General features: G+C 37.1%; 2 protein-coding genes across 2 annotated transcripts; both read right to left on the bottom strand.

Moving 5' to 3' along the window:
* Positions 1-177: 177 nt before the first annotated feature.
* KRT39 (keratin 39) lies at positions 178-7,171 on the bottom strand. Its single transcript, XM_081574953.1, has 8 exons — positions 7,143-7,171; positions 6,352-6,832; positions 5,405-5,487; positions 4,500-4,656; positions 3,625-3,786; positions 3,384-3,509; positions 1,837-2,057; positions 178-439 (listed from the first exon to the last, which is right to left on the bottom strand). Exons 1-8 carry the CDS (start codon positions 7,169-7,171, stop codon positions 178-180), a joined length of 1,521 nt encoding a protein of 506 aa, XP_081431079.1.
* A 5,582-nt stretch (positions 7,172-12,753) lies between these two features.
* On the bottom strand, positions 12,754-19,435 carry KRT40 (keratin 40). Its single transcript, XM_081576111.1, has 7 exons — positions 18,989-19,435; positions 18,059-18,141; positions 16,572-16,728; positions 15,601-15,762; positions 15,396-15,521; positions 13,736-13,956; positions 12,754-12,853 (listed from the first exon to the last, which is right to left on the bottom strand). The coding sequence occupies exons 1-7, from the start codon at positions 19,433-19,435 to the stop codon at positions 12,754-12,756; spliced, it is 1,296 nt and encodes a 431-aa protein (XP_081432237.1).
* Between the last annotated feature and the right edge of the window lie 529 nt (positions 19,436-19,964).

Raw genomic sequence — 19,964 nt, 5'->3', positions numbered from 1 at the left:
TTGTCGTGTTGGTGGCCATGACTTAGGAAAGGAGCAGAATAAAAGATCTTATATCTAGCAATGGGGACCCAATGTAGTAGCAAGAAACTAAGTACCTCAAGGGACCGGGGGGTTCTGGCAGAAACAAGGATTGGCCTCTCTTTCGTGAATGAGGGTCATTTTTATCACCTTGGGATGTCAGGCTTTGGCAGTTCTGGTGATGAAGCAAGGCTGCACGTGCTCATGAGTAGAAATGACTTTCCCATCCTTGATCTCCTCAGTGATGGTGCAAATTTTAACCAGAATTCTGGGTAGGATGCTGCAGGCACTGCGGGACTCATGTATCCCACAGGGGCCTAAGGATGACGTGTGAACTGGGGCTGTGTATTCCATGGTCCTGGCCTTGCTGGATATGCCAGCAGAAGGCTCATGCTTGATGGCACACGGGTGACAGGGAAGCCTAGGAAAAAACAGAATTTTGCTTGTGATTAAAGGAAGGCAATGGTGGCTATGGTGAAACATGGCAGCAGTTAATTTTTCAATATGTGTCGCTCAAAACAAGTACCTCCTAATACTTGTTTATTCATTTTGCACTATCACCAGTGGAAGAAAAAGAATCAGATCAGATCCATGGGAAAGCAGCATCCTAGGTTTAGATGTGCTAGATTATGTAAGCTGCCATTACAGCCAATGCCATAGTGTTGGATGAACAGGCCGGGCGTCCAAGACTGGGGTGGAGCCCAGGTCTGTTATTTGCCAGCTGGTGCCCTCAGATAAGTCAGTTAACCCTCCTGAGCTTTAGTTTTTCATCTACAGAATGGATATAGCAGGAATTCAACAGTGAGAAGGGACAAGTCAGAGGGCTTACTATCTGAAGAAAGGAAGTTAATCTGGTATTTTTCCTAATGAGAGTGTTAGTCACAGTACTTTTGGTGACCGATCTCCATCTATGAAAGAGTCCTCAATGCTTCATCCAAGATCTCTGAAGTACCTTCTGGGTGTCTATAAGTGACTAATCTTTAGAGAATTAGAGTTAGGAGGAGTTACAACTGAGAACTCTTTAAGAAATCATCATGTTTCTTTGATGGATGATTCGAGGTACTTTGGTATATTATAGCTCCTCAGAGTGATCACACAGGTGAACATTGTGCTAATATAATGTGGACATGCCAGTGAAAAGATTGCTGTGAACAGAGTTCACTGATTGTTTTTGGGAAGGAAGTCTCCTTAGCAGTTGTAAACTAAGTCTGCATTTGGGGCATTAGTTGGGATGGAGTTGATTCAAAGAGCTCATACTCCTTATTAGTTCTTTATGAGTTGGTTAGCTTCTTATCATTAACAAAATTACAACTTCTATAAAAGATGCTGATACACACATGTGCACATGCTGCTCTTGGCCATCAAGAGCAAGCGACTGGACAAGACTAGGAGTTTCATCCTGAGCAGAACGTTTCTCCTAAGGGAACATGGTTGTTCTATTTGATCTCATGACAGTCGGATTTTCATCTCAGTAGGGGACAAATCTGTAAATCACCAGGAATGTTCATCTTTGGGGAGACTGTCTTTTTCCCCTAGTAATTTTTAAGACTTTAAGACGCTAGCCAGCCTGTAGGGAATCCATCTGGAGTGCTGGCTCTTCAAAAACAATGCAGTTCAGCTCACCCCTCAAATTTGGACTAGGTTACGATTGTAGGCCTCCAAATGGCACAGCTCGAGAGAGAGTGGATGGACTGTTTCAGCCGAAGCTCCCCATCACTGACAAGAAGACCAAGGCGATTGTTCCCCGTTGCTGGTGGCAGCACATACATGTGTGTGTTTGAGCCTTTTTCTTGCAGAAACTGGTTTTATTTTACGTACTTGCCATCTGAGCTCTCCAGAAGGCCTTGGTATGTGGCAATCTCACACTCCAGCCGGGACTTGACATCTAGCAGAATCTCATATTCTCGGTTCTGTCTTTCCAGGGAGCCCCGTATCTCTGCCAGCTGAGCCTCTAGGTTATCGATCAGACGCTGGATCTGGGCCAGCAAGGCTGCGTAGCAGGCTCCCGTTTCTGTCAGGGCACATTCCTGGGAGTCTCTCTATCATAGAGGAGGAAAGGAGAATTTCTAATGATGACTCCTTTAAACCCAAGTCATTTGTGATTAGCATCATTTTAAACAGTATTTTTTTTTTATGACAGGTACTAACGACTCTCCAAGCCCTCTTATTACTTCCTAACCAAACAAATCTAAAAATAAAATTATCAACTATGTTAAAACTCGCTTTTCTTTGTCTTTTTTCTTTGGGCATCTCTTTAAATAATTATCTTCCTCTTTCTTAATCACCCAACAATCTCCTATCACATTCTCCTACCTAAAACAGAAAAAATTCCAACATATTTTACACTTAGGCATTAAAAATGCATTACCATGGCACCCCATTTTATGAGGATTTGTACCTTAAAAAGGAGAAAAAGGAAGTGAGCAGCAGTTAGCCATAAACAATTCCTTCACTGGAGCAATTCCTTTACATGTAAAATATGAGAGTTGAACCTTTGGTAATTTAAGTTCTTTCCTGATCTATCATTCTGTATGACTATATATAATGGGATTTTAGTTTTCAATAACATATGACTTGCATGATTATTCCAATTTTTACAGATGAGAAAACCGAGGTTCAGGAATTTAAATGAGTTGACTAGCTGGTGACAAAACCAGCTTTGGGGCAAGGTCTTCCTAATACCCTTCATACCAGAGCATTTAAATAATTTCCTACTTCAGAGAGGTTGTAGAATGAGGAAGAAGTGGTTCCAGCTTTGGAACCTGCATTCTGGCTCAGACTTTAATTTCTTTTGTGACTTTTGACAAGTTACTTAATGCCTCAGGAGCTGATATCTCCATCTACAAAATAAGTGAGATGAAACTTATCTTGGATTTGACTTGGTAAAGCCACCTTAGCTCTCTGAGCCTCATCTGTAAAGTTGGCTTAATAATTATGCCACTTCCTTCATAAAATTATTTTAATAAATTTGATAGTTTGTAAAAGTGTTTTGCATATAATAAAATGCTTTTACAGAGTTTCCCGAAATGTACTCCATGGATTATCATTGCTGTGAGATGCTCTTTGAAAAAAAAGGAGTCCATGGTCAAATGAGTTCTAAAATGCTGAATACTATATATCCCTTTCTTGATTCATGGTGAACATCAGCTTATTGAAGGCCTGTAGGAAGTTACCCTGTTTTACCTTTGTTTAATCCAGGATTTCCCTGCCTTATTTGATCACAAAGTCTTTTTTTTAGCACAGATCCTTTAGGAAACAGAGAAACTATTGTTCTAAGGGACACACTTTGGGAAACACAGCACCACACAGATGTCAGGGACTATTGCCATCACTGCTGAGCTAGGTTTGGTCAGTGTTTCAGGTACCATTCGGTGCTGGGCCTGCAGTTCAATCTCCAGAGCATTCATGGTGCGTCTCAGTTCAATGATCTCCTTTTGGTAGCACTGCTGTTGTTGAGTGCTGGTCACCACCTGCTGGTTCAGCTCCTCCATCTGAAACATAGTCAAAGGCCATCAAAGGATATCATGAAGGGAAAACTTGACTGTGTTTCAAGGGCCCCTGGAAACAGGGGCAACTTTTTGTTTTTGAATTTTCTACACTCCCTACCTGTGTGTTGAACCATTCTTCCACATCTTTGCGGTTTGTCTCCATGATGGACTCATATTGACATCTCATTTCTTGTAGAACCCGGTTTAGGTCAACAGAAGAGGCACTGGTCACTTCAATGTTGAGTCTGTCCCCAAGCTGACTCTGTAAGGAACTGATTTCCTATGGAAAGAAACGAATGTGAAGTCACTTGATGAGGAGATGACCCTCTTGTGTTCTTGTTTCAGTCTAACAGTGATAACTTAGCTTAATTGCATCTGAAAGAAAGCCCACAGTAAAGGAATACATGATTTACAGGTGCTATTGTATGGCAAAAACCACTATAATATTGTAAAGTAATTAGCCTCCAATTAAAATAAATAAATTAAAAAAAACATGTATGACTTAAGGCTATTTCGGATATGACTGCGTGTTTAAGTTTGTGCAATATTACAAGGAATTAACTAGCAAGATCAGGATTTAAAAGAATTTAGATCATTTCCATGGGTAACGGGTGAAGTGACACAGAGGTGGCATTTATAATGAGAGATCATAGTCTTTATGATGCCAATATGTCCTTATGCCAATATTGCCTGGTACCAATAGTGGCAGAAGTCTGTGCAGAGATGCCTATAAAAGGTGGGAAACCTGTGAGCACAGGAAAATTGGGTTGCTTCCTTTTCCTGGAAAAACTGGAGAGGACAGTGGAGGCTTCAGATATTGTGTTATAGGCAACAGATTTGAAACACGTTGAATCAATGGTAGTAGTAGTAGGTATAATCAAGGTAAAACAGAGTAGTGGCTAGTGGGGACAACTTTTGTCAAATTCAACTCAAAAAAAACGATGCTATTTTTAGAGGCTTAGTTTGTAATAACTCTCTTCGTCTTTCTCTAACCTGTTCATGGTCGTTTTTGAGGCAAAGGAGCTCCTCTTTCAGAGACTGGGCTTGTGCCTCCAGGTCAGCCTTGCCCAGCATCAGTGCATTCAGGATATGCTGTAGGCCATTGGCATCTGCCTCCACTAGCTGGCGCAGGGACACCTCAGCTTCGTACCTATAAAAATGAGACATGAAAATATAGGCATTAAACTGTAGATTATATAAATCAAGCTAAGCAGAACTTTCTTTCGCATTTTTCACTAGGCTTCTTATTTCTTATGTTTCTATCAGAGGTTTTATTCTCTTTAGAGGTGGAATCATTTGAAAACATCACTACTTAATTATGCAATCCTTGGGTTCACAAGTTATACAGTTATGCAATTATGCTGTCCATGGGGTGGCAAAGAGTTGGACACTACTGAACTGAACTGAACTGAACTGAACTTAATTATGATTCCTTAGTTTGCCAGTGATGTTCCCTTGTTATTTGAGATGAATGAGTTTATTGTCCTTCTCCTTCCACTAGAGGCAGTGTAGTGTAACTGCAAAGAGCAAAATTAAGATTTAGCAAGCTTGGGTCCAAGTTTTCGCAAGTTTGCCATGTACTAGTTGCATGCCTTTGGACTCTATTAAACCTCAGTTTTCTCACCTCAAATGGGGTAGTAATACGTTAACTCTATCTATCTTATTGACTATTGTGCAGGTAATCAGATGAGTTCATATGTTATAAACTGCAGATACTGGATGCATGTGAGTGGTCATGAATCTCAATCATTTATATTGAATTTGGAGGTCTTCTCTGGGCTGGTGCTGACATGGCATGGGCAGGAGAGTTAGTAGACTTGGAGATGATCTTATTGGGACTGTGTAGCATCAGATGCAGGGTGAACTCTGTCATGAACAACAGAGTTGGGTGGGCTTACTTGGCTCTCAAGTCATCAGCATTCAGTTTGGTGTTGTCAATTTGTGAAACCAGTCTGGAATTCTCAGCCTTGGTACACAAGATCTAGAATTAAGAAGTTGCACACATAAATGAGACAAACACCGAGATATCCTCCTTTAAAAGCCTCCAAGGGGCTTATGTGTGTTTCAGTTAACAGGGGGAGGCTAGTTAGGCTTTTCATAGCTATGCTTAGTATGCTGGGGAACTTTGGGAAGTCAGAGTTTTTTGTTATTTTCTTAAAAGATCAGCAAAAAATTACTCCAACAAAAACTTCTGTAAATGTTTTACTGTTAAAATATAAAGTTCATCACATATGTGCATAACATACCATGGTCCGCTAGAATGTTCATGCTATGAGGGTGAGACATTTTAGTTCACCAATATGTTCCTAGAGCCTAGAATAATGTCTGGTACATTGTTGCTGGTGCCCAATAAATATTTTTTGAAAAAATTTAACAGAAAAAAAAAATCCATGATGAGTAGCAACAGGATATCATTCAGAATGGGAAATTTAGGTTTGGCATGGGAAGAAACTAGACAATTTGGAGATGATGAAATGAGCATAAATGGAGAAAAGAGTGACGATGATTGAAAAAAAAATGGATAAAAGTTAAATTGTTTAGGAACTTGTTTAAACAAAATTCATTTTCTCAGATCCCTGTTTTCTAATTTTTGTTAAAGAAATGGCAGCAGATATTAATACATTTTGGTCATGTGTTATCTGGTTTTAATAGCAGAGTGTAACTCTGGAAAATGAAAAGCTGTAAAACTCTAAATATTGCCTCAACAATTTCATTCAAGAAGTTTTCTTATTCTACAAAATATTTTTCAGTATAAAATGAACTAAAATATTAAAGTTTAGCAAATGACTATTGCTTCAAGAACATCAACTCACAATGTGATTATACATGTTCCTAAGAATCTTACCTTTTGCTGGAGCTCCTCAATGGTTGCATAGTAGGATAGGTAGTCAGGACATATGACCGGGAGTTCTTTGTTACATTCTTCTTGGATTTTACACTCCAGTGCGGTGTTCTCTCGTTCCAGCATTCGTATCGTTTCCAGGTAGTTAGCAAGGCGATTGTTCAAGGTTTTCATGGTCTCTTTCTCATTACTGTTGATGCCACCATCACACCAGCCACAATCATCCAGAAAGGGACAGGTGTTGAAGTTGCTGATTAAGCAGAGGGGTGTGAGAGCAAAGCAAGGAGTGGGTTTGTAGTTCTGGGACTGGAGAGTTCTCAGAACATGGCCGGTTGGTTGACAGCTATTGGCTTTAAGACCACTATGCTGGCAGCTGGTGTTAGGAAGGATGGTTGTTAAGTTTGTAATCCCAGAACAGCTTTGGCATGGGGTTGCGGAAGACATAGTTGTTGTACAGCCCTTGATATCCAGAGTATGTGCCCAGCTTTGGTTGATTTCAAAGTCTGTGGTCTCCGGGATCCAAAGCTCAAGGCAACCACGACTGAGTCTAAATTCCAAGCCTCTTGGCTTTTTCCTCTTTGAAGTACTTATATAGCCTTTGCTCTAGGTGGTGTCACAGTAGGCAGGAAGTTTTCCTTTCTAATGTTTATATATCAAATCCCACAGGAACATCTCATTAGTCTTCTTTTTACTTGCCTGAGAAGAGCTACTTGTCTCATAAAAATGTGTATTTAGGCTGTTACTAAGTTATTACCCATCACAACTACTACTTATCATTGGATTCAGAGCTTCACCTTATGTCTTCAAAAGGATCTGTCACCATGGTTCTAATAGCATCCATTATTAAGCAAGTGCGAGTATGTTAAGTTCATTAAGTTGTTGACCTCTTCCCATGGCATTAAGCTCGATCAGGAATGAGCCCATCCTTCTTTTCCTTTCTTCTCTAAAAAGGGGAAACTATTGATATCTAATAATTATTGGTGAACTTAGAAATCAGCATTTTATTTTGGTATGTCCAACAGAACTTCCCATTTTCATTGTTCAGACATGTTGGTCTTAAGACTCTAAGTAATTGCTGGATTTCTCTTTAGATTTCCAGGTTGGGTTTGATTGCTAATAAGAAATTCCTTGGAAAACAGACTGGTTACCTTTTGAGTTTTCGAAACTCACACTTTTAGTACTCAGTGTTTGTTGTATTACATTAGCTAAAAAATTGCCATCGTGTTGATTTATGTTTGCTGTTTAAACATGATCTGCTGCAAAATTAGCGTGCTCTTTTTCAGGAATACTTAACATTATTCTTCAGTTCAGTTCAGTTCAGTCTCTCAGTCGTGTCCGACTCTTTGCAACGCCATGAATTGCAGCACGCCAGGCCTCCCTGTCCATCACCAACTCCCGGAGTTTACCCAAACCCGTATCCATCGAGTCGGTGATGCCATCCAGCCATCTCATCCTCTGTCATCCCCTTCTCCTCCTGCCCCCAATCCTTCCCAGCATTAGGGAATATTATATATTGTTATGTATATATTATAATATCATATATAGTATTGTAATATATATAATCATAATTATGATATATTTTAAATATTAATATAGGTAAAGATATAATAATATATTAATATAATATATAGTAATATATATTATATTATAATATATAATTATATATGTATAATTATTATATATCATAATATATTAATATATTAATATATTGTTATATGTTATCATATATTAATATATTAAAAAATATTGTAATTATGATTATACATTGTATATATAATACATATAATTGTTATATATAATATATAATAATTATATGTATAATGTATTAATATATTATATTATAATATGTCATATATATCATATAATATATTATAATTATAATTGCATGTATATATTTATATATAATTAATATACATATAATATATTATTTTATGATATGTATTATATACAATATATATTATATATAATACATTGTAATATATATTATATATAAAATATGTATAATATGTATATTTTATAATGTATATAATATATATTATATAATTATAACATATATTATATATAATATGTATTATAATTATATAATGTACATAATATATTATGTATATTATATATATAATATATAATATATAATATAAAATAATATATATAATGAAATAATATATAATATAAGTATAATGATAATAATTATAAGAGAATATATATAATATAATAATAATTATATATAACATAATATTAGTATTATATATAATGATATTATATATCATTATATATAATATATCTTATATCTTATATATATTATCATATATGTAATATTATATATATTATTATAAATTATATGTGATTATTATTATATCATATAATTATATTTTCATATATTATTATATTACATTATTATTATATATGGTTATGTATTATAATAATAATTATTATATTATATATAATATATATTATTGTTGTTATAATATATGTTATTACATTATATATTATTTTATTATTTTATTTTATTATATATATAATATATATAATATCCTAAAAATTCACCCCAAAACTATTAGAACTAATGAATGAATTCAGTAAAGTTGCAGATACAAAATTAATATACAGATATATGTAGCATTTTTATACACTAATAGCAAACTTCAGAAAGAGAAATTAAGAAAATAATCCCATTGAAACTACATCAGAAATAGAATACCTGGGAATAAATTTAATCAGAAGGTTAAAGAACTGTACTCTGAAAACTAGAAAACATTGATGAAAGAACTGAAGACCATGCAAACAAATGGAAATATATACTGTGCTCATGGATTAGAAGACATACAATTATTAAATTAACCATACTACCCAAGACAAAGTAGAGATTTGATGCAATTGCTATATAAATACCAAAGAAATTTTTCACAGAACTGAGCAAGTAGTCATAAATTTTGTATGGAACCACAAAAGACCCCAAATACTGAACACAACTTTGAGAAAGAAGAAGAAAGCAGTATCACATTCCCTGATTTTCAACCATACTACAAAGCTGAAGCAATGAAAACAGTATAGTATGGGCATAAAAACAGACACAGAGATCATGGAACAAAAGAGAGAGCTCAGAAATAAACCCACACAGATATAGTCAATTGATTCATGGCAAAAAATACAAGAATGAGGAAATGAATTTCTTCAATTAGTGGTGTTTGGATAACTGGATAGAGCTATGTAAAAGAATGAAAAAAGACCGTTTTTCACACCATATACAAAAATCAACTCAAAATGGATTAAACACTTAAATGTAAGACCCCAAATCATAAAATATCTAGAAGAAAACGTAGGCAGTATTCTCTTTTTGAAATTGGTCTTAGTGATATTATTTTTGGATGTATCTCCTCAGGCAAGGGAAACAAAAGCAAAAATAAGCAAATGAGAACACATCAAACTAAAACCATTTGTGCAGCAAAGTAAACCATCAGCAAAATGTAAAGGCTGCTTAATAAGTTGGAGAAAAAATTAGCAAATGATATATTTTTTAAGAGGTTAATATTCAAAATATAAAAATACTCAGACAAGTTGACATTAAAAAACCCAATTAAAAATGGGCAGAGAACCTGAATTGACATTTTTCCGAAGAAGGCATACAGATGATCAACAGACACATGAAAGAAGTATTCAACAAAACTAATCATCAGGGAAATGCAAATCAAAATCATAATCAGATACTACCTCGAACCTATCAGAATGCCTGTCATCAGAAAGACAACAAATAGCAAGTTTTGGGGAGGATGTGGAGAAAAGGGATGTGGACAAATATAAATTGGTGCAGCCACTATGGAAAACAGTAGGGAGGTTCTTAAAAAGACTAAAAATAGAATGCCCTGTGATCTGGAAATTTGACTTCTGCATATTTACCTGAAGGAAACAAAAACACTAACTCAAAAAGATATAGGCACCCACATTTTCAGTGCAGCATTATTTACAATAACCAAGATAATGGAAGCCACCTAAGTGTCCATTGATAGATGAATGGATAAAGAAGATGCAATATTACTCTGCCATAAAAAATGAAATTTGCCATTTGCAATGACAATTACAATGGATGTAATCCAGAAGGCCTTATGTTCAGTGAAATGTCTGAGAAAGGCAAATACCATATGATCTCACTTTTATGGTGAATATAAAAAACAACCAGAGCAAGATGAAAATAGACGTACAGATTCAGAAAACAAATAAACTTCCCTTAGTTTATTTTGAATATTTTCATTACTTTTTCATTATTGTTAAATCAGGAGGATGCCATATAAAACATCTAGCATAAAATTTCAGGTCTCAAACTTGATTTTTCTTTCAACCTGTATTAACTCTTATTATTATTACTGTTATGTGCTTTATTTCTGGGTTTTTAAAAAGGTAGAAATAGAAAATTGAGGAGAAGAACTTCTCGCCAGCTTTTTTTTTTTTTAAGTCTTAAATTTTGAAACAGTAATAGAGTCACAAGGGTTTGCAAAGATAATACAAGAGATCCCACATACCCTGGTTTTCTGGAATGGTTATATGTTATTCAACTGTAGTACAGTGGCAAAATCAGGAAGGTGACATTGATATGTTTGTGTTTCACTCTATATAATTTTTTTTTCACACATGTAGATTCAGGTAACTACCATTGCAATTAAGATGTGCAACAATTCAACAGACACAAAGATCTCCATACTACACCTATTTGTTCTCCATCTCTATAATTTTGTTATTTCAAGAATGTCATGTAAATAGAATCATACGGTATCTGACCCTTCAAGACTACCTTTGTTTCACTCAGCATAATGACCTTAAGATTTTGAGAACATTTTGGTTGTTTGCAGTTGTTAGCTATTATCAATAAAGCTTCTATGGGCAATTGTGTATTTTGTTTTGTTTTCAATTCCTTTACTTACAATTTACGTATACCATTGTATTTAAAGTGATCTTCTTGTTGAAAGCATAGAGTTGTGTCATGCTTCTTCTAATCCATTCTGCCAATCTCTGTCCTTTAATTGATGTATTTAGACCTTTTCTATTTGTTGTAATTATTGATATGGTAGGGCTTAAGTCCACACTTCACTTTTTGTTTTCTGTTTGTTCCCTCTGGGTTTTTTCATTTGTCTTTTTCCTGCCTTCCTTGAACATGTTTTAGAATTCCACTTTGATTTATCTATCATGTTTGTAAGTGTATTTCTTTGTATAGCTTTTAAAGTAATTGCTCTAGGTATTACATTATATATGCATATCATGGTCTACTGGACTTGACATTTTGTCAGTTCAAGTGCAGTTTAGAAACCTTACCTCCCTTTACTTCCCTTTGTTCTCCTCTTCTTGGAGCATTTTTTTTTCTGTCTGTACCAGCTCGTGTTATTGGGTTCTTGGTTTCTCCAGCTCACAATTCCAGGGTATATGAGGCAAAACAAAACTCCAGGGAATTCACCACTCTGTTGTTCCCTGAATAGCAAGGAATCTAGATGGCTTGGCTTCTTCCAACTTTTCAGAGTCTGCTTTTGTTTTATATATGACTTCCAGGGTTTCTAGCCATACTTAGGAAGAGAAATGGGGAAATACATGTCTACTTTATCTTTCTGGAAGTTCTATACTTTGCCATTTAAATATGTGAAAATATTCATTCTTATACCCTACATGTCCGATAACAGATCAATGTACCTTAAGGTATTTTATGAAACCACAAAATAATGATCATGAAACAATCTTATATTTTTATTAGGAAGGAAAATGCTTAGATAACATAGTGAAAAAAGAGGTTAAAACTATATGCATATACAACTATGATTACTACCATTATAGGAAAGAAAACTGGGAGTTCCCCAAATACCAACAATGGATATTTGGGGTATGGAATTATGAGTGATTTTTCCCTTTCCTGTGCCAAATTGAAAAAAAGAGAATCTAGTACTTTTATAATTAATATTCTCAAGTGTTTCCTCTCAGAATGATATATACACCCATCTTCCATGATGTATGACATTTTACATGAATTAGCTAATCTATTTGTATTCAAGGAGTTAAAAAATATTTTCCTTCTGGGTTTAGGCAAAATCAAACTACTGGCATGGGTTTAGACAATTACCTTGGCATCAAATGGTTATTATATTAACAGTAATGAGCTACAAGGCTGTATTTACCATGCTAAAGGAATGAAAACACTTTATTGGAGAGCAGCAAGAAAGCTTTACAGACTCCTAGAATATCACAGATAAGCAAGCAGGAGAGGAAATGACAAAATAGAGATACTTGGTACGTGCTTAGAGGACAATTTTAGAATACAAAAGCATTCTTGACTTGAATTTCAAGTTTGGATGTCCCTGATCGAAGCACCGTCTCCTTTCAAGGATTCTGCTGGCTTCTCTTCCTCCATCTGCTGTGTTGGATGTTCAACCTTCAGGGACAGCTGTTTTCAACAGTGCAGATTATGTACGCCGAGCATGGCTCACAAGTGTCGTTTGACGTGCTTGTTGCAGAACATGGGTTACAGGGAAGCCTGTGGAAAATCCATTTTTAACTAATCTCAACATGGAGAAGCTGGATAAAACGTCAACTCAGAAAAAAATCATGCCAAAATTTGCCCTTCAAATTATATTTTGAAGAACACTATTTGCAGAATAACATTTGAATGAAGCTTGTTTTATCCCTGGACCCAGAATTGTCACTTCATGTTCACTGTAGCAGAGACAGTTGGATAAACTTTTATGTATTTTCTTTAGTTGGCAAATGCCATCTTATGTGTGTTACTGACTTTCCTTTTTTTCTTCTTCCAGTTTTATTGAAATATACGTGACGTACAGCACTGTATAAATTTAAGGTGTACAGCATAATGATCTGATTTATATACATCATGAAATGATTACCACAATAAGTTTATTGAGCATCCACCAGCTCATACAAAGTAAAAGAAAAGGAAAAATAATTTTTCCTTTTGATGAGAACTCTTAGGATTTTCTCTATTACCAGCTTTCATGTTAATATATCACATACAGCAGTGTTATTAATTCCATTGCTTTCTAATGCCTATTTAGGTCCCATTAGCCAAAAGTTATGCATATTTTGTCATTTGTCTAGTAGTTAAATCATTCAGTACCCTGGAATATTTCTTCTGAGTTTCCTTTAACCAAAGTCAGGAGCAAAGCAAAACTCCCAGCTTGAATTGTTACATATTATATTTTTTCTGCCTTTGAAATTTAGAACATTTTGAACATTTCTATTGTCATGTGACTAGCCCTGCTGCTTTTCATCACTCTTTAAGAATATCCTTTAACACCTTGCAGGAGGTTTGAATATGGCCAGATCTTTGGGAAACAGGATGGTCCTTCAAGAGCCTCTTTGTGACTCTGGGGGATTTTAAGAGTGATTGTGTGGAACTTGCCTGCTGTCCTCGCTGTCCAGCAGCCCCCGGTATGTGTTGATCTCACACTCCAGCCGGGCCTTGGTGTCCAGGAGCACCTGATACTCCTGGTTCTGCCGCTCCAGGTCACAGCGGATATCAGCCAGCTGGTTCTCCACGTTATCGATCAGACACTGTATCTGGTCCAGCTCCGAGCTGTACTGGGCCTCGGTCTCCGCCACGGTGCATTCCAGAGATTCTGTCTACAGAAGGAAAGAGAGGGTAAAGAAGGTGGTTGTAGAACAATCTCTGGGACCAGATTGCCTGTTTTCCAACCCTGCTCTACTCTTATCTTTCCAGCTACGTGACTTTGGAAAATTACTTAGCTTCTCTGAGCCTCAGTTTCTTTCTTTCTTTCTTTCTTTTTTTTTTTCAGTTTGGGCATTATTTATTTAGTATAAATACATTTTAAAAGCCCCAAATCTCCTACTATTTTACCACCCTGGAAACACCATGGTGTCAAAAGTCCTGTTAAGATCGAAGATTAACGACTGCTAGAGCCATCAGTCTGAATTCAGCTTTATTGTATAAAAAACGAAGAATGCAAAGTACCAATCTCATAGGATGGTTGGAGGGTTAAATGAGTAAATACACATGAAGTGTCTAAAACAGTGCCTGGAAAATTTTAAAGGTAGTAAGAGTTAACATTACCACTATGACCTCTGCAACCTATAACATGCTAGTGTAGCCTAAGGAGGATCAAAAGTATTTGAGAGAAAATGTTGTAATGGTCTCCTGGCTCCTAGTATGGTTAAGAGAAGAGGCTCTGAGATGGAACCACTTGGATTCAGCTTCCACTTTTGCCTCCTAAAACTTGCATGAACCCCTGTTACTTAATCTGAGCCTCAGTTTTCCTCATCTGTATAATGGGGTCAGTGGAGGAATTTACCCCATAAGGTAAGTGTGAGAATTAAATTAGCATTGTGCCTCTCACAAGATGAATGCTCAGCTATTATTCACTTAGATATTCTCTATAGGACCTAATGTGGCTCATACAGTAATGGAAATGCTTAGTATAATCTTGAATACATGGTATTCTTGCTGCTTGGGTGAAGTGTGGCACAGAGAAGAATCCAGCTGAGGCGTGGATCCTGGGAAAGTTTAGGATAGTTATAGAATGTAGAGTCTGAGTATCTTCATTTTAAATGTGATGGTGAGCTTGGAAAATTGGCCCACATCAAAAAAGAGTTAGTAGGAGAAAATATTTGTGAACCATGAAACCAACATCTCCAAAATTTGCAAGCAACTCTATGTGGCTCAATTTTTAAAAAACAAACAACCCAATCAAAAAGTGGGCAGAGGACCTAAACAGACATTTCTTCAAAGGAGAGCCTTTGGTTTGTAAGTTCCTCTCTTTTCTACTCCTTCCTGTTCCCCCTTTCTCTTTGTCTCTGGAGGATGCTGCAGGATCATGCCCAAGCCCAGAAAGGAAGGTCAGGACATCCTAGTGGTTCATTATAAACTGTTGACCTATCACTTCTGCTTCTGGCTGGGTAAGCAGCATCCTTGAAAAAGGGAAGGAAATTCAGGCCTTCTGCTGCATGAACTGTGGGTCTGTCCTTTGGGTTACAGAATAGAGGATAGTAAGTATCTTAAGCATGATTCTTCAGTGACAAAACAGAGTGGTCTTTCCCTTACACACCAGGCTCTGCTGTGCTTGGAGCTCAATTTCCAGAGTGTTGGCTGTGCGCTTCAGTTCCAAGATCTCTGTCTGGCAGCCCTGCAGCTGCTCTGCACTGGATAGCTGCTGCTGATTCAGTTCCTCTGTCTGAAATACAGGCATGATTAGAATATGCAAATTAGGCAGAAGTCTGGATGCCTGTCATTTTATTGCTCCAAGTGCCAACCTGAACAGCGAACCATTCTTCCACGTCTCTGCGGTTGTTGGCGAGCACAGTTTCATACTGACAACGCATCTCATCCAAGACCCTGTTGAGATCTGTGGTGGGGGCAGTGTTTAGCTCCACACTGAGTCGGTCACCCAGCTGTCCATGAAGCACGTTGACCTCCTGAGTTGGAAATGGAGTAAAGAATGTCAGATTGGTGGGGAAAAAATTCAATGCTACATACCAACGGCACCCCATTTCTGTTTTTTGCAATAGTGAGTAAAAGTGTGGGATTTAGATTCAGATTGCCTAGCTTGAGTCTCCTTTCATCACTCAGTTTTTTCATCTGTGAAACAGGTATGATTTTACCTTTACAAGAGAGTTATTGTGAGATATATGAGAGTTCATATTCATAGAAAACACTTAAACAAGTCCTAAGTGCATCGTAAGGTCTCAATGTTAGTTACTATTATCATAAACAAATGTTCAAAGGGAAGATATACTCTGTAACATCATTCAGCTTTTCATTTTTCAGCTTCATAAATATAGGATAATTATATAATTCACAGCTGACCATTTCAAAAAGTTTATAAATGCAGAATATTAAAAAAAAATTTAGTCCAAATATTGCATGAGTCTTTTCTCCTTTATGAAACAACCTTCACACTCTGCAATTATCAGCTTGATTTCATACTTTATGGGTTAGAGATAAGAGTGGCATAAAACACCCAGGAAAGCTATTTGTGGAGCTACCTCCTTCCCCCAAATAATGGCAGGTGAAGTTCCTCCATTTGGCACTGGCCAGTGGTCATTTCACATTTACATTCAGAGACACACCAGAATGATCAGGCTGAATAGTAACAGTGCCTAAAGTGATTTTCTTCCATGTCAATCAACATCTACTCAAGTTCTATGTATATACACAACATGAGCTCTCCCAGCTTAACTTTGTCACTTTGAGAGCCCTTCAGTGATTTTGCCATTTTCCTCACCTCTTCATGGTTTTTCTTAAGGCAAAGGAGATCATCCTTCAGAGACTCCACATGGGCCTCCAGATCGGATCTGCACACAGTCAGCTCACCCAGAATCCCACGCAGGCCACTAATGTCATTCTCTACTAGCTGGCGGAGAGAGAGTTCAGACTCGTACCTTTTACAGCAAAAGAGATACAGCCAATGCTTACTCTGCTGGACACTGCGAAAGGTGCTGAGGCATACGGATGAGGGACACGTGACATCAAGGAACCCACGTGCCGTAATTTCTTCTACACCCCAAATCATGAAAAATTCAAACTTTGTGAGCATTCTTAGCTTGAAAAAATATTGAGGGAATACTTGTGATGTGTGCATGTAGGTATGTGAGAGAAGAAGAGAAAGAGCCTACCATATATTAAGTTCAAATTCAGATCTGGTCTTACTCTAGCTTGTACTTGCTTCTAAGTCCACAATAAAAGCAGCTCATATAGCTCAATATCAGAGAAACAGTCCAGTCAAAAAAATGTGCAGACCTGAGCAGACGTTTTTCCAAATAAGACATACAAATGGCCAATAAACACATGAAAAGATACTCTACATCTCTCATTATTAGAGAAATGTAAATCAAAACTACAATGAGGTATCACTTCACACCAATCAGAATGGCCATCATCAAAAAACTACAAACACTAAATGCTGGAGAGGATGTGGAGAAAAGGGAACCTATTGCATTGTTGGTGGGAATATAAATTGGCATGGCTGCTATGGAGAAAAGTATGGAGATTCCTTAACAAACTAGGAATAAAACTACCATATGGCCCAGCAATCCCACTACTGGGTATATACCCTGAGAAAATCACAATTCAAAAAGACACATGCATTCCAGTGTTCATTGCAGCACTATTTACTGTAACTAGGACATGGAAGCAACCTAGATTTCCACTGACAGATGAATGGATAAAGAAGTTGTGATAATACATACAATGGAATATTACCCAGCCATAAAAAGGAAAAAATTTGAGTCAGTTGTAGTGAGATGGGTAAACCAACAGCCTGTTATACAGAGGGAATCATTAATAAGTCAGAAAGAGAAAAACAAATATTGTATATTAAGGCAAATAAATATATGGAATCTAAAAAAATAGTACTGATGAACCTATTTACAGAGAAGAAATGGAGATGCAGATGTAGAGAATGGTCTGGTGGACACAGCAAGGGGAAGGAAAGGGTAGGGCAAACTGAGAAAGTAACATTGACATATATATACTATCATGGGTAAAATAAATAGCTAATGGGAAGCTGCTGTATAACACAGGGAGCCCAGCCTTGTGCTCTGTGGTGACCTAGGGGGGTGGAATTGGGGCAGGAGAAGCTCAAGAAAAAGGGATATATATATATATATATGTATATAAAATTATGATTGGTTCATGTTGATATATGGCAGAGACTACCACAACATTGTAAAGCAATTTCCTCCAAGAAAAGAAAGTTCAAATTAAACTTACTTTGACCTAAAGTCATCAGCAGCCAGTTTGCAGTTGTCAAGCTGTACAGCAAGTCTACAATTCTCTGCCTTTGTACACAAGATCTGGGAAGTAAGTTACTATGTCATGAATCGTTCTTTGAAAGAAACCCACATATCTACTCATTTAATAACTATGCCAGTGTTTATCTTTTACAAGTCTTTATAAGAAAATATAAAATATCTTTCAGCCTTCTTTTATTGGCCACATCATTTCATGAAGAAAAAAGGAAGGCCACTTTATAAACAAAACAGAGAAATAAAAAGGTTTATTTTTTTTAATGACCTAAAACATTTTGCAGTGTTCCTTGGGCCACTGAACTTAGGTAGATTTCTCTCTAGGAGTTTATATTATGACTACATCCCCACCCATGATAATAAAAATTTATCAGTAAGAAGAGGACATAATTACTAGGTAAAATTATATGATTAAAAATATGACGTTTCCATATCTGTGTTAAATAATGTACATGTACAGTGTTACACACAGAAATAATTTTAGATATAACACTGCTTTTCCTCATTCTCTAGCTGATAAAGGTAAATTTAGAGATAACAGAGTTTATTATGGTCACTTAGTAATTAGCGGCGGGTTAGAGGCCAGCGCTGATGTTTACTGATTTTTTCCCCCCTCTATTCTTTTTGGCCATGTCGCATGGCATGTGGGGTCTTAGTCCCCCACCAGGGATGGAACCTGAGCCCTCTGCAGTGGAAGGACAGTGTCTTAACCATCAGACCAACAATCACCCTGTTTGCTGACTTTTGGTCCAGTACGTTTCCTCTACATCACATTACCTCTGCGAAGTCCCTCCCCTCCCCCTGGTTCCCCTCCATAGATCGAACTCTTGTAGTATAAACATAAAGCACATCACTGACTGGGAAGGTGGAACATTAGGGCGGTGAGATACTAGACCTTTTGTTGGAGATCTTCAATGGTGTCGAAGTAACACTGATAATCAGGGCACACCAACGGGACATCCTCTTCGCACTGTTCTCGGATCCTGCATTCCAACTCGGCATTCAACTCCTCCAGCCCGCGCACCTTCTCCAGATAGCTGGCGAGCCTGTCATTCAGGAACTGCATTGTCTCCTTCTCATTGCGGTTGAACACACCATCCTCACACCAGGCACAGTTCCCCACCAAGCACGGAATATTACAACTCTCGGCAAAGCAGGACGGCGGAAGGCACCCAGTTGGCAAGCGAGACCCAGATGCAAAGCTGGGGGTCTGGCAGCCGGATGTAGCACAGGCGCTGGGGAGACAAGTGGTTTCCACGGAACAGGTTGAAGCAAGCGCACAATCAGAAGCCCTGGCACTCGATTCGGAAGAGCAGCCCGTGGGGGAACAGTCAGAAGCCATTCTATCAGAAGTGAAGGACAAAGAGTCGTTGCAAAACTCCAACTGCCCGCCTCCAAAACTCTCATTCCCTCCTGAGACTTTTATATATACCCCACTTCAAATGGGTATTTACAGAATACGCCGGATGTTTTCCGGTGCCAGTTTTCATATGAACATTCATTAGTGTTGTTTATTTGCTGAAGAAGAGTTTTATGCTTCGTAAAAGAGGCATAACTTCAGGTTACTAAATAAGGATACCATCTCCATGTGCCAACAGGATAAAGCACTTGTTTCAGAAAATCTTCATAGGAAGCATTGTCCTTTGACAGAAAGAGGAAACAAAGAGAAAATTTAGGCAATCAATAATTGTAGATACAACTGATTACACACAAGGGAAATAATATTCCTACAGATTTTGATCCTGTGCATTGAAAACTGCTCATGTCTTCTTTTGAAATTAATATTACAACTCATTTAAATGCCATTTATTGGTTCGTGCCACCACCATAAAAGTGTTCTGTGTGATTAGCAGTCTTTTCAATGCTTTTTG

Source organism: Giraffa tippelskirchi, chromosome 3 (assembly GCF_054371585.1).
Source record: "Giraffa tippelskirchi isolate mGirTip1 chromosome 3, T2T-mGirTip1v1.2.pri, whole genome shotgun sequence".
NCBI classification, from domain to species: Eukaryota; Metazoa; Chordata; class Mammalia; order Artiodactyla; family Giraffidae; genus Giraffa; species Giraffa tippelskirchi.
This window is presented reverse-complemented; position numbering and strand designations above follow the sequence as displayed.